Consider the following 16,141-nt stretch of genomic DNA (forward strand, 5'->3'; position numbering starts at 1 on the left):
CTGAAGGATGACCCAACACTCTCACAAATCTTGGGAGACAGGCCAGTCCTTGCCTACAGACAGCCGCCCAACCTGAAGCAAATACTCACCAGCAACCACATACCACACAACAAAACCACTAACCCAGGAACCTATCCTTGCAACAAAGCCCGTTGCCAACTGTGCCCACATATCTATTCAGGGGACACCATCACAGGGCCTAATAACATCAGCCACACTATCAGAGGCTCGTTCACCTGCACATCCACCAATGTGATATATGCCATCATGTGCCAGCAATGCCCCTCTGCCATGTACATTGGTCAAACTGGACAGTCTCTACGTAAAAGAATAAATGGACACAAATCAGATGTCAAGAATTATAACATTCATAAACCAGTCGGAGAACACTTCAATCTCTCTGGTCACGCGATTACAGACATGAAAGTTGCTATATTACAACAAAAAAACTTCAAATCCAGACTCCAGCGAGAAACTTGAATTGGAATTCATTTGCAAATTGGATACAATTAACTTAGGTTACCTTGCATAATGACTTAGCCACTCCCAGTCTCTATTCAAGCCTATTTCCTCTTGTTTTTTCCTACCCCCCTCCCCCAGACGTTCTTGTTAAACCCTGGATTTGTGCTGGAAATGGCCCACCTTGATTATCATACACATTGTAAGGAGAGTGGTCACTTTAGATAAGCTATTAGCAGCAGGAGAGTGGGTTTGTGTGTGTGGGGGGGGAGTGAGAAAACCTGGATTTGTGCTGGAAATGGACCAACTTGATTATCATACACATTGTAAGGAGAGTGATCACTTTAGATAAGCTATTACCAGCAGGAGAGTGGGGTGGGAGGAGGTAATTTTTCATGTTTTGTGTGTATATAAAAAGATCTTCTACACTTTCCACAGTATGCATCCGATGAAGTGAGCTGTAGCTCACGAAAGCTTATGCTCAAATAAATTGGTTAGTCTCTAAGGTGCCAAAAATACAAGTTGTAATAGCTTATACAAACTCACAAATAGTAACATAATGTACAGTAATATAGACTTCAGTCTTGGGTTAATTTATAAGCTTCAATGAGATCTACAAAGCAAGCCATGTTTTAAGAAAACTGGGTCAATGGTTAGTCACAGTTTGGTAGGATATGTGCTATGTCCCCCCCCACCCCTATCTTTAATGGGCCACTTCACCTTTAATGGTCAAGTGTTGACTACTTATGCTAAACAATCTTTTCCACCTCGTATTTAGCTTTGGCACTTTTAAGGCTTTGCTTACACTAGAACTTTTGTTGGCAAAACTTTTGTTGGTCAGGGCTGTGAAAAAAACCAAAACCATGAACAACTTAAGTTTCACTGACGAAAGTGCTGGTGTTGACAGAGCTACGCTGGCGGGAGAGTATCTCCCACTGACATAGCTACCGCTGCTCATTGGGGGTAGTTTAATTATGCCAGTGGGAGAGCTCTCTTGCCGGCATACAGCAGCTATACAGTAGACCTTAAGCTGTGCCATTGTAAGGTTCATAGTGTAGACATAGCCTAAGAACCTTTCCCAGACCTGAAGAAGAGCTCTGTGTAAGCTCAAAAGCTTGTCTCTTTCACCAACTTGCCAAAACCAAAAAGGATTTTACCTCCCCCAACTTGCCCATATTTAACAATCTCTTGGGAGGACCCCTATTTCTTTGCCAAAACCAGCAAACAGGCTTTCAAAAGGGTGAGCCCTACAGAACTCTGACTCAGAGACTGGGCCATCTGGCTTCTTCATTCCTGTTTCTCTCTGTGAGCTCTCAACAGCAAGTCCAACTGAGTTCAGACTCTAGCTGAAACTTTTTTTAACCTCTTCGGGAAGAAATGCAATTGGTAAGTATCTACAGTGACCCAGGGAAGCTTTTTAAAAACAAGGTAGCATTTATTAGTCAACCAGAATGCAGTGTTTGGGACTTCATAGGTTAGCATGGAAAAGCTAAGCTTAACAGAGAGTCTATACAGACAGAAACAAATGCCCTATTGTCCTATGCTCTCCTTGAATCCATCTTGGCTCTCTCAGTGTCTGTCTCCTTGTTTGACTTCCTGAGCCCTGTCTCTCTCTCTGGCAGCACCCTTAAAACACAGTTGCTGGACCTCTTCTGTTTTTGTTCCAAGCTGCAGTCCTGGTGTTTCCACAATTCCTCCTTCTGGGGCTGCCAGGTATTAAGAGCTAATGTCCTTCTTGAGGGCACATTCTTGAACAAACATCCTTACCAACTCAGACAGGCTACTGTCTCCCCAGCTCAGTCCCCAGCTTACCAACTCAGTCTCCCCAGCACCCTTATCCCCTGTTCAGGGGAAGCAATTAACGCCTATATACCCAGTGGCTAGCCATACAAAGTCAGTGGGAAAAATGAGTCACACATATTGATCATAAACATATTACAAAAATTCTCTCATTCTGCTTTAAGCTGTAAACAGTTAAAATTGAAAAGCCCAGAGTTTGATAAAGTCACAACTTTAGTCTTTTTTGATTCAGCCTAGTCAAACTCTTAGGACCCGTTTGTATTAGGGAAATTTGCAGCAATGTAACTACATCAAGGTCATTTTACCAGAGCAAACTCATGCAGATATATTTTGCTCATACAAAATGAGGCTTATTTCAGTGCACCATGTCTACATTAAGGGTTTGCACCAGAGGAACTACACTGCCTTATTACACTAGTATGAATGTACCTAATCTAGACAAGCCATAAATCTGAGCCAGGGTTAAATGTGATCAAAAGATGAAGTGTCTCACAGCATCCCCAAAGTCTTGGACCTTTCTAGCTTTTTATCAATCAAAAATTCAAACAACAAATTCTATTTAATGTGTTTTAAAAACATTTTACTTATTTCCTAGATCTCAATGAGAAATTAGTTCTGCTATTTTTGAGTTCTACATGCACATTTCATTAGAAGATAGAAGCAACTTGGTGTTGGGTTTAATATAATACAAACACAAGGATAGTTTATTTTGTTTAAAGTTAAAAAAAAAAATTCCACTCTGAAAAGCCAAACCCTGGAAAATTTCAGTCCCAAAGGAATATGTTTCAAGAAGTCATTTAAAATCCCTGGCTTGCAATTGCTCATAATAGTTTGAACTCTATCATAAATATAGCGTGTGTTAGCAGTGTGTTTTTTGAGGAAGATGTTATCCAGAAGATGCCTAAAAGAACTTTTTTTAACTATCTTAACGGTGTACACTCTATGGAAGAAGAACGAATCTCCTTTAACAAAGAAATATCTGTAGTTTAATGTTTCCGGGCAGCATTGGGGAAACTAGTAATGATTGCGCTTCCAAAGCTTTAAATACTTAGTCAAACCTTATCTGAACTTCTTTGGTCTGCAAAATTTGACAAGAGATCTTGCAAGAATAGACTTTCTTGTGAGATTTCTAGTACTTCCTGCTGATGGTCAGGCCAAAAATACTGCACAGAAAGCTGTCTCACAGCACTTCTGCTCCCAGCTGGAACCAGGAAGTGTAGAAGGGAATGAAAATGAAATAAACATAGAAGCAGCAGGAAAATTATCCAAATTTTTTCAAACCCTGTTAAAAGGTGTTTTTTATTTTATCTGAACTAGTTCTTCCATCCCTAGGTCAAACTTGAAATATTAATTCCTACTAATAAGTAAAGAATGAATAAACTCCAGTGGAAAGGTATATAACGTGGGACAATGTCCAAGTTTATTCAGTAAATGGTTTGAATTATTGCTTCTTACCATACCCTTTATTGGATGATTATAAACTGATACAAGCTATAGGTCAAAGTAAAGTAAATAACGTGTGGACGTAACTGAAGGCAGAACATGGCCCTGTATACACACACACACACACAGGAATCACTTCACCCATCAGTGAAGTGCTGTCCAGGTTCAGGACAGCTGTTTTAAAAAGGATTTTTAAGGTGAGCTTGAGAGTTGGTGAGAAGCTACTCTTAGAGGGACTTAAGCCAACTAGAAGTACAAAAGCTGTGTCTACACAGAAAGTTGTGTCTCTACCACCAGGAAAATCAAATATACCATCAGCATGTCTTGTGATTTGCATGCCTTAATGACAGTAATATGGAAAACTAAATTGGCACTGAAATTGTTATATTGCACAAAAATAGAACTTCAACAGCAGAATGAAACATCAGTAATTCAAGTTGTTTGCACAAGCTGAGTAAACTGGCAAAGACTACTGTAACTTACAATTGTTCATATATATTTTATAAGCTTATACAAAAATGTTACAGTTCCCAAGATACAGTACTCTGTTAATAATCAGCATCAAAATGAAATAGCTATACAACTAAGAAGTAAATTAAACAGAAATAAAAAGCTGATCCAAGGAAATTTCCCAGACATGGTGTCATCTGATCCTCCATAGGGGCAACAATTGTTTTTACTAAGGTGGTCCAATAGACAAGCTGAAAAGGTCAGCAAGTAGATTAATTTTTTTCCCCCATGAAGTCCTCTAAATCCATGCTTACAAAGGAAACTCTGGCAAAACTACATGTAAGAAATTGATATGTCCTCAACAGATTTTTTTTTTTTTCATAGTTTGAAGCAAATAAAAAACCACTGATATCCCAATGATTTAGCTATGGGTTAATATGCACTGCTTTGGCAAATAAAAGGTTCCTGGCATATCAGCCCTGCACAGTTAAATACATTCACAAAAGCAAATTTCTAGTGTAATCTTTTTTAAAAGACATAATGAAAAACAAATGTTAGCTGGTTTGAAATTCTTTGGCTATGCCTGTTATGTTTTGAAATCCACCAAGTGTTATACTAAGGAAACTTCATAGAATTCTCCATCTATTCTTAATCCTGGACAATGACAATTTGACCAAAACATGTTTGAACAAGCTGAGTTTTTAAACACTTTTATTAGTGCAACATTTATTGTAATACTGTAATATCTCCATCTGAGCTATGACTGTGCTAATAAAAACTGAATTAGCAAAAGTGCAACAGTCTGAACTTTGGTAAAGAACAAAAATGATTTTGTTTTGTAGAAAAGTACATGAGAAACACGTTGAACAAATAGTGACTGCTCTTTTTTTTTTTTTTTCTCCAAACAAACACTTTATAGAGGTTAGAAACAGTACTAAGAAAAGCAGACTTGGCAATACACCTCCAAATCCCGGAAAGCAGTTCTGAGATAGTCCTTAAAAGAAATTAAAAAAAAAAAAATCTTGGCCTTAAACCTTAAATACATAAGCACGCAAAGTAGAATATAATTTCTTCTCCAGTAGTGTGGGATTTGAGCAGCACCAGGAACAACACAATACTTAGGTCTGTGTCAAAATGTAACAACAAATTCTCAAAGCAGATTGGATTGCGTGTGTGAGATATCGCCAACTGCATGTGTAAGTGCAATATAAAAATGCTTATAATATACAGTTGAAATAAAAATGGGATTTCTAGGGCAGCAAGACATTTCTCTGTCTATGCACTTCTCTAGTGCTCATCACTGTTTCAGTGTCTAGGATGCATAGGCTCAGGCAGTTTAAATTTCACCTTAGAGGCACTGTTCTTTGATTGCTAATCTATATGAACTGTTTTTGGCAGACGCTACCCATTTGTCCTTGCTTCTCTTCTGACCTATGGAGGGGGTAGATCTTCGGGGCCCCTTTCCTGAACTTGCAGAAAAATGGTATGTCTTGGAGATGAAAAATGCCTATATCCGCTTCCATATGTTCAATAAGAGGAAATGCACACATGGAACAGATTTTTGGTTTGCTTCCCATGCTAGAGATAGAGACTTGCTGTAGTTGCGAGGTAAAAACATGCTGCAGTATCTCAAAGCAAGAAAGTTGTAGATCAACAAATACCCCCTAGGCACACACCCCTGACAATATTATTCCATTTGCTGAAATGTGTCCACCAATATCAGGAGAAAATTAGTCCCTACTTATGATTGACTGGTTTGACAGCCTCTGAAGCTGCAAACACCCAGAAGATCCTGGTAAGGATCTGTGGACCTGCCTCTGCCAAAGAACACTTGCCTTGCAGTTCTGTCCTCTAAAACATTGGACAACACTTACACTCTTCCCCTACTAAACGTATGGGGCAGAGCCTCAGCTGTTGTAAATTGTCATAACTCCACCAAAGTGAATGGAGCTCTGACAATTTACACCAGCTGGGGCTCCGTCAGTTAGCATATTTGTTGATTAGATACCTGTCTCCCAAATGTTCACATACTCTACTCAATGTTTTGCCTAGCATAGACAGATAGTTAGTGAAAAGAAAGATAATTAACAGAAAATGGCAAATCTATTTTATGGTAGCATCCAGAGTATCAATCAGCATCAGGGCCCACTGACATGGTCCCTGCCCAAAATACCTTACAATCTAACCAGGCAGTGACACATGAAGAGTGATGTGGGAAAGAGGGATACAATCAAATACACATAATTTTTAAACAGGTACATTTACTTCTCTCTCATTATACATAAAATGGAGACACATAACTCCATCTGTCCCTCAAACCTAGCCATCACTAAAACCAGCTTATTTCTCATCAGTATTGTGGCAGAGGTAGGTCTTGCAGAAGCATTTAGACGGAAAACAAGGGTGGTGGCTTTCTGGATCATGGCCGTTGGATACTACTTTCAATTGCCTGATTTACAGCACATCATCATCAAAGATTTTTTGTCAGTTAATTTAAAGCTCAGGAGTGCAGCTCATCTAGATCTTAAATCCCTAAATTACTGGAAACCATGTCAGGAAGGTCTCGCTCCTATGCAGTGATGCATGTGAGTACCAAATGGGAGTATTCATGTGCATAACTCTTTGCAGGAATGGGTCCTAATTCTGCACACGGCTAGTGTATGTATCCAAGAGTTCCTATCATGTTACTCTGATCCCCAATCCCCATCCTTTCCACTCCAATTGTTTGTTGCATCTTATCTTTAATTAGTCAATTGTTCAAGGCAGAGATGGTTTTTAAATGGTGAGTTCCTACAGGGCCCAGACATAGTGGGGCCCTGATCCTAATAGGACACCACTGTTATACCAAAATAGTTATCTATATTTAGTTCTATCAGATATTCTCACACCAACTCTCCTTACCCTGTCTTTGTGGTATCCAACTGTTGTCACTAATAATTTCCTTGCTTTCCACACAAGGATCTCAGATATCCTTTCAATAATTATCCCTTTCATTGGAAGCCTAGCAAAATGAGCTGTTTTTAATATTTCAGCATTTTAAACTCCTCCAATTTCTATATTGACAAGTTGCTTTAATTTGTGTTTTGGAATTGTTCACATCCAAAGCTTTGTAGGAGGAAGCTTTGTGATAACATCAGCCTTTGTTTCTTTAGTAAGGATAACTGGAACTCAAGCTGCAGCAGATGGTAACCCTATGAGAGAAAGTTAAAGGTCCTTCAAATAATTTAGAATAGTCTAATTTTAAGACTGTTCATGGTGGCAAGGAAAATTAACAGCTGTATAAATGAGCGTTTCCAATCTAAGTTGCACAATCTAAGATGCACAATACTTAAGTTATTATAGTTTTTTTGTGTGGAAAGGAGTCAAGCAAGTAATATAATCAGAATTTAATGCATCACAAAATGGCGATGACACACTGACATGACTTTCCTGTTTAGAAGAGGGCAATTTTAAACTTAATTGGAATCACATGACAGTTCATATGGTTAAAATGACTGTCTGGTTTGTAGCCATATCAACTGAATTTGTAAGAAACACTTCCCTTTTATTAATAATTAAAATGATCCAATGCTTAAAACAATGTGACATAGTAGGCTCTAAACAGTTTGTTTGTTCGCTCGTAACGGCTTGTGGGGAATAAATAAGCATGCAGTATTTTCCCAACAATTGGCATCTAAACAATTTTAATATTAGTTTATCCCCAAATATAATTGTGGTGGTAATTTTTTTTATAAGCTATACCTAGAACCAGGGGGTCCAACAGTCACACCATGCTTCCAGGGACCTGACATATAGAAAAACTGGAGGAAAGTGGATTAGATTGAGGCCTTATAATTAGGGCTCAGCTGTTAGGCAAAGGACCTTTTGTCTCCTTAGGTGGAGCTGTAATGCCTTAACTGTTCCTATTATAGACTGGAAGAAGAGTGCTGTATAACAGCAAGAAATCCATTATGGTAAACTACGTGTCAGTTTTTACTATGTCATGCATTATAAGAATTGTTTAAACTAACTCTGAAAAGCAAAAAGCAAGTGTGTCTATTATCTACAAATATAAAGTGTCAAGCGTTTCTAATTGAATAGTGGTCAGAAAAACTGTTCATTTCCTCGCAGGCATTAATACAATGAAAATAAGTCAATTTTCCAGATTCCTCATAGGCATAGCTGTGGGGAAATAGCTTTGATTTTGCTGTAAAAAGTGAGAAATGATTACTCTTTGACCAGGCTGGATTTAGATGCAGGCGACCGCCTAGGGTGCAGGCCTTGGTGGAGGCCGGGTTTGGGGTGCTGTTTTTGTTGTTAGCAACAAAAGGGAAAATAGAATATTTGAAGTAAAATGTTTCAGGTATTCCATATGTAGATTCATTTTTCACTAGCCTCCTAGAATGTTCTGGACCTTTGTAGAATCTCATGGAACCTTCCAGACTTTCTGAGAACATTTTCCTCAAACCCTCCTAGAATGCTATCAGCTATGCCCTCGTGGGTATATAAGGGGCGAGGCATTGCTAGTCAGTCAGTGAGATATAAGAACGAACTGAAGTGAAGTGAGAGCCCAGCTGAGATATTGTGAACCTTGTTTTATTGTGTAATTGTGAAAGTGTACTTGTGTTTTAAGACTTGATGAGTGTTAGTAGTGACTAATAAAGGATGTATTTAATGAGACGCCAGAGATATCTATCGAACCCTGATCTACGCAACAGTATAAACAAATACTGTTACTTCTTTTGCCATGCTTAACATGTAATCTTTGATGACTTTCTAAGACTGTGGAACATAAGCTTTTGCTCTCCCTAATACTCTCTGTTTTCAATACAAATGCCATAAAAAATAAGATATTCAAAAGTTTAACAAATGGAAGGGGAGAAGCCGAAGATGCTTCTTGCCTGGGGTGCCATTTGGTCTAGGGCGAGCCCTGTTCTTTGAATATAATTATGATTATCCATTTCAGTATTATTCATCCCAAGTACTGTATATCTAGCAAATGTGCTCACCACAGTAACTTGATAAAACTAAGGACATTTCCTGACAACCGATAAAATTGTTTATCTTTTTAGAATATTGTTGTTTGTGAAAGCTAAACACTGGCTAGAGCCAGGCATGTTGCTTGCAGGTGCAGTACAGATAACTTTAAAGAGCTGTGCTAATGCTGCTCATATTGACAAACAATATACAAATTCCTCTAGCAATAAGTCTCTCCTGGCTGAGATCGTCAATTAAATGGTCTAAAGCAGTGTTTTTCAATCTGTGGGTCGCAACCCAGTACTGGGTCACTGCATGTAAGGAGCTGTGTCGCCTTGCTCTGGTCAGCACCGCCGACCAGAACATTAAAAGTCCCACAGTGATGTGACTGGTCTGGTCACAGAAACTCCCTCAAGACTGTCACTAGATATGCTGGGATACCACTGAGAACAAACCCCCCTGCCAGAGAAGGCTTCCCTCCACTCCCATCTTGCTGAGCTAGACACTCCAGTTGGCTACAGCACAAACCAAGAGGTTGGGCCACGCCCCCTGCAGTTCTACTGAAGCTAAGATTCCCTTAGCCCAGGGGCTTCTCTGTTAACAGGGACTTTCCCAGCAACCACTATTCAGTCTTTCTGGGAGCCTAAACCCCAAATGAATCTGTTTTACTCTGTATAGAGCTTATACAGGGTAAACTCATAAATTGTCCACCGTCTATAACACTGATAGAGAGATATGCACAGCTGTTTGCTCCCCCAAGTATTCATTACTTACTCTGGGTTAATTAATAAGCAAAAGTGATTTTATTAAGTATAAAAAGTAGGATTTAAGTGGTTCCAACTAATAACCGAAAGAACAAAGTACGTTACCAAGCAAAATCAAACAAAAACATGCAATTCTAAGCCTAATACATTAAGAAACTGAATATAGGTAAATCTCACCCTCTGAGATGTTCCAGTAAGCTTCTTTCACAGACTGGACTCCTTCCTTGTCTGGGCCCTTTTCAGACCAACATTGTAGTTTATGGCCTGGGTCCAGCAATCACTCACACCCCCTAGTTACTGTCCTTTGTTCCAGTTTCTTTCAGGCATCTCTTTGGGGTGGAGAGGCCATCTCTTGAGCCAGCTGAAGACAAAATGGAGGAGCTTCCAGGGCCTTTTATATTCTCTCTCTCTTGTGGGCGGAAACCCCTTTGTTCTTCTGTGCAAAATCACAGCAACAAGATGGAATTTGTAGCCACCTGGTTAAGTCACAAGTCACATGTCCATGAATGATTCAGCTTTTTGGAGGCAGATGCCATTGTTTACATGTTAGTTTGAATGTTCCCAGGAAACCTCAGATGTGGACTGGCGTCTCCCAAAGTCCATTGTCAGTTAAGTGTTTCTTGATTGGGCACTTACTCAAAATAGTTCTTTCTCAAGAAGCTGACCAAATGCTTCACTGATGCTACTTAGAATCAAACACATTGAGATACAAGTACAGAGCCAATATTCGTAACTTCAAATACAAAAACGATACACACATACAGACAGCACAATCATAAACAGCAAATTACAACCTTTCCATAGACACCTTACTTGACTTCCTTTGTACAAGATTTGGTGCAACAATGATCTATACGGTCACAGCTCGTCAATAACGTTACAGGCGGTGCTGCCCATCTAAGACACGCTAGTGCCTACTTGTTTCCACACCGTGCTGCAACCTGGAAGTGGCCAGCAGCCGTCTAGCTTCTAGGCAGGGGGGCCACAGGGCTCCATGCACTGCCCCTGCCCCGAGCATTGGCTCCGCATCAGAGGTAAGTCCGTGCCTGTACTGCTGCCCTAGCCCTGAGGCCCCCCAAACCCAGAGCCCCTCCTGCACCCCAGCCCCCTCAGCTGCAGCCCAGAACCCTGACCCTCTCCCACATCCCAACCCCCTGCCTCAGCCCTGAGCCTCCCCCAAACCAGGAACCCCTTCCTGCATCCCAAACCCCTCATCCCTGGCCCCACCCCAGAGCCTGCACCCCCAGCCCAGAACCTTGACTCCCTCCCGCATCCCAACCCCCTGCGCCAGCCCAGAGCCCCCTCCCACACCCGTCATCCCTAGCTCCGTTGGGTTGTGGGCATCAACAATTTTCTTCAACTGGGTCCCCAGAAAAATAGTTTGAAAACCACTGGTCTGAAGAAGGTTGTTTAAAAACATCTCATCAACAAATATTGTGAAAAAAGATACTTATGTTTTATTATGAAAGTCACACCACTATCTCAAACACAGTATTTGCTTTAACAAATCTTGTTATAATTGTCATCTAAAAACAAGCAAAAGGGATTCAACTTGAGTTTCATGTGTTTTGGTTATTTTATTCGTGTTCCAATAAATATTAATATACAAGAATGAAGAAATCTAGTCACTTTTTACTACAAAAAGGGACAATATTTGAGAATTTAATAATCAGAGCAGACATTTATTTTACATTTCTGTCACCCAAAAGAAAAGTTTATGATCTCCACCAACTGCACATAATGGAAGAGTCCTATGCCACGTCAAACCGGATCCCACAGCTGCAGAGCCAATAAGAATGGGCTACAAAAAAATAAAAATAAAAAAAGACATTTTTTCCCGACATATCATACAGATATTTACTAAACCAGAGCTAAATATGCAACCACAAGTTCAACAGGCAACTAAAATGTGAGACTTTTGCAAAAAAACACCACCACACCATTCCTTTAAAAAAAAAAAAAAAGGAAAGACTATTTAAATTAAAAATCTCACTGCCTACTATCTTTTTCTGTCAGCTATTGTACCCATATTGTTAAAATACAATACTGCAAAATGTTCTACAACTGATAGAATTGAATCTTTGCAGAGTTTCTACAAAGGCTGTCTCCACACCCCAGATGATTTTAGTAAAATCTGCTGTTATTCAAGGTTTCAATTAGTATGTTTGGAAATAGTATGCTTTTTGTGCCCAAGACAATGAAAATCTGCCTAATATAAAACCTCCTTTCCTCTGTGCTATTAGAGAATTGGAATATATTTGAATTACAAAATACTGTAGGATTTCTTATAGGTTATTTAGTTTTTATTTGCATTCTGCAAGGTACAACTCAAAAGTGGGGTATGATTCAAGTTGCCTTAATAAAGCAGATACAATTAATATTTTCTAAGATTCTGAACCCTCTTAATGCTTGTATGTGAAAACACAGAGACAAATGATGGAAAGAACAAAGATCAACAGATTCTCATTCCTTTTGCAATTGTACAAAAAACAGTATGTGGCATATGCCCACTTGATTTGACTGATGATCCTTGCTTAGTGCTTCAAAGGCACAACTTATTCTTCTCCTACATCCTTTCCAATATTATACCCTGGGATAGTATTTCTCCAGCCTCAACTTGGTAATCAGTTCAAACATATAGATGTGACAAAAAGCCACCACAGTTAATCATCTGATTGCATTTATTAACTATGATTGTCCAATTTATTCTTGAGTCTTTAATATCACTAATGATGATTCTGTCAGTATTACTTGGAGTGGAGAATTCCATAGTGATTAAAAGACAAAAAAAGACAGTCCCTCCTTGTATCTTGCATACACTTTATTTGTACATATTTCCAGAACACTGAGAATTGTAAATAAGCTTATTTTAAACATAATAAAGTTTCAGAACCCCCTGATTTAGCCTTATTATAACTAAAAAAAGCAGAAAAAAAGTGCTAAACCCAGAGTTGACAGTATTCTAAGATTTTTGTCTGGTAACTTTTGGCCTCGGAAAAAGACGACGTAGTAACAGTTTCTACATGATCTTGATGAACTTTTAAAGGTATAGCTGTTTATACATGGATTTAAAGAAAATGGACTGATCCAACCCAAAACATAGAATTGTATAATTTTACCTGAGGGTGTCCTAAATGATGAACTAGAAGCTGGCAAGTCATCTTTCCTGGATAGCCAGTGGTTGCAAACAAGTTTTCATTCACTCTGGACCACCTATGAATAAATCCAAGGTGCTTTTAAATACATGTGTTATAGCATCATGAGCATACGCAAATCTGATTTTTTTGTCTGCAGTTAAATATTGCGTAAAGCCATCCTAAATTCCGCTGAAACCTGTGAAATACATGCACAGAGATATTTATATTTAAGACACGCCCCATTCAGTCCTATCTACATTAATTCAAAATGAATTAATGAATGTGTTATACGTTAAGGACCCTATCCTGCCAAGTCCCAATCACTCTCAACTCCCACTGAGATTAGAATCTTGCAGGATGGAGCTATCTAAAAGCTAACTGTCTATTGATGGAAAGAAGACATGAACACTGGAAGGAATTGGGAGCCCAATCCCACATACAGGCAGACGCCTGCACTTGTGTAGAGCCCCACGGATCAGCAACATACAAATTGTTACGTTCTTTCACTTTGTAACATTGCTGTACTACAAGATGCAGCACACTGCAGGCATTACTGAAAACAATAAATAACCCTGCTAAAATGAGGTTTTTAAAATTAAACAGGCTACTAAGATAATTTTTCTTCAAATCAATTTACTATAAACCCCCTCCCCCAAACTATACCTGAATAATCTGGCTCGATCCACATGGACAGGTCTCTTATCTTGTGGATAACTATAAAAAGACATTTTGATTAAACATCCATTCCACAAATTATAGAAAATGATACACTTCACTTCATATCTCAAGGACAGAAAGTACAGATAATTTAAAAGAGTAGCAGGTTCAAGTTGTGGGGTGGGAAAACATCTACTGACAGATAAAAATTCTTTTGACAACAGGCCATGTCTCATATTGTTTTCCACATGTGAGTTTTGACAGGTTAAAGTAGTATAGCTGGATGAGAGGGAGGGGGAAAAAGACGAAAGCTGCAACAGCTCTTAAAAATGAGTTTTTAGTTTTTAACAATTTTCTTCAAGCCTTACCGAATTTGTCTTATGGATGGCGGCTGTAGTTTGTCACAGAAATGAAAAGATTTTCCTAGTTCTGTATTCAAGACATATTAGTGCCTATACCCTAGAACAGTGCTACTCAAAGTGGTGGTCCATGGACCGGAGCCATCGGCTGCTGGTCTGCGTGCACGTTGGGAAAAAAAAAATTGCCGGTCCCCCACATCAGAGAGCTTGAGAAGCACTGCCTCAGAAGAGGCCTCAATATGATTAATATATAAGGAGACCATACAAACTAAAATGGGAGCTCTTAACCACTTTCAAGTTCTTTGTTTAAAAGCTGAGCCTCTGGGGAGACTGAGAATCTGAAGAAAATAAGACTGTAACATGGTACCCAGGAGAATGGGCGGGAGGTCGAGAACCCAAGGCCTACCAACTTGTGTGAAGCAAATGTTATATTTATGCAAGACAATATGTACTTAGGCATTTGTTGATTTAACCCTTTTCTCTCTGCTTGTCATAGTCTATAGATTAATAAATAATACTTTGTTTTGAAGGAGCTGTTCTCTGTCACTCTGTTTACAAGCTGGTTACAGCTCCTGGAGAGAAGCTGATAGCAGGGGCCAAAGCCAGTTGATTCTGGTGAGATAATGTAATGGATGAACAAGACCAGTGATCCAATCTAAAAGTAGGGCAAGTTGTGGCATTTTACTCTAAAAGTGTAGGTGTAGGCCTATCACTTAAAAGAGGTGCCGCTGGAAAGGTCAAAGGCACAGCACACTCCTGAACCATAACAACTTGGGCCCAGATTCTGCAAAGACGAATTCATATGTTTAACTTTGTGATCTGTAAGTAGTCCCCTTTAACTGATCAGGGCCTTACTTGCACAAGTAGTCTCACTGAAGTCAATGAATATGCTTACCGAAGTAAACGCTCACCATCCTGAATGAGGATGGCATGATTTGGCCCTTAAAGTTCAATTTTCAAATAAAAGTTCAAAAGGAATTGTCATCTTCTAAATCTTAAACATATATTTTCCATTTATTCTCTATTTTCAGAATTTTAATTGTGTAAAAGAACTTTGCTTTTGGTACAATCAGAAGTTGCTACAGTCCTAACACTTATAGTAAAATATATGTTTAAAAAATAGTGTAACGTGAATGGACTGGATGGCAGGGGAGGGGAGACTTATATCATTCTTGAGATCAGACAGGCCCAGTTAGGTCACACCCTACTCAGCTGAAAGGATGGGTAGGCCAGATGCTGAGTGGGAAGAGGAAGGAAAGAAAGGAAAAACATATCAGGGAAGAGGGAGGGAAAAGAAGCGGGGAGGGGAGGAGGGTGGGGAAGAGAAGAGCCTGAGGAAACTCTCAATCCTTTCTAAACCTCTACTTTCTCCCTCAACTCATCAAAAGGCACTAGACTAAATTCAATTCCACCAACATTTCAATTGTAACAGCAATTTAGCTGAAGTAACAAATAATGCATTATACAATATTTAAAAAGAAATCATGATAAGAATTTGTTTGCAAATGATAATGGTAAAGTCATAAATTCCCTGGAGAAGAGAGTGGGAGCGGTTTACTATAGAAACGCTAAATACTAAAGCCCCAGTTCATTTCCATTTAGCTAAGCACGTGCTTAAAAGCTTCACCAAACTGGGGCCTTAAGCACTGGCTATATCTATAATGAAGTTCTACTTAGCTAAGTAAAACATTATCAAAAATATCATCCCTAATCATGCAAATGAAAGAGACGGTGTGGGAAGTCTTCCCCAGTTTGACAACAATACCTAGAGCGAGTAATATCCCAGATTAACCAATCGTTTCCAGCAACTGCTCCAATTTTAAGCGTGTTTCTTAAACACCAATGTGCAGACATCAATGGCGTTTGTTCACACTGGAGAGACAGAATGGCCTGCTGGGTAATGAGATCGTAGAATCGTATTGTTCCATTCTTCTCTGCTACCATCAACTGCAAAAGAAAGCAACAGATGGATTTTACTCAGACTTTTGTAAACTGTATTCTTTGTAATTGGCCATAATTTAAATCTTTATTACTGCACAGCAAACCAAGTGTTCCTGCAACAAAGCATTAACAGGAACGGAAGGTGTGACACCTAGGTTTTTTGGGGTGAAAAGTG

The 16,141-nt window shown here is 39.2% G+C and overlaps 1 protein-coding gene across 4 annotated transcripts in view; it reads right to left on the reverse strand.

Moving 5' to 3' along the window:
* Window positions 1-9,888: 9,888 nt before the first annotated feature.
* Window positions 9,889-16,141, reverse strand: part of NUP37 (nucleoporin 37) — a 33,032-nt gene continuing 26,779 nt past the window's right edge. For 3 of the 4 annotated variants that reach the window (XM_027834482.3, XM_043541904.1, XM_043541903.1), the window contains 4 exons: window positions 15,791-15,972; window positions 13,673-13,723; window positions 12,992-13,085; window positions 9,889-11,673 (listed from right to left, as the gene is read on the reverse strand). In XM_027834482.3, the coding sequence (XP_027690283.1) occupies window positions 11,560-11,673; window positions 12,992-13,085; window positions 13,673-13,723; window positions 15,791-15,972 (441 nt within the window). In that variant the 3' untranslated portion in view covers window positions 9,889-11,559. The remainder of the gene's footprint in view (window positions 11,674-12,991; window positions 13,086-13,672; window positions 13,724-15,790; window positions 15,973-16,141) is intronic. The other variant, XM_043541905.1, reaches the window with a different exon arrangement.

Source organism: Chelonia mydas, chromosome 1 (genome assembly GCF_015237465.2).
Source record: "Chelonia mydas isolate rCheMyd1 chromosome 1, rCheMyd1.pri.v2, whole genome shotgun sequence".
Taxonomy (NCBI): domain Eukaryota; kingdom Metazoa; phylum Chordata; order Testudines; family Cheloniidae; genus Chelonia; species Chelonia mydas.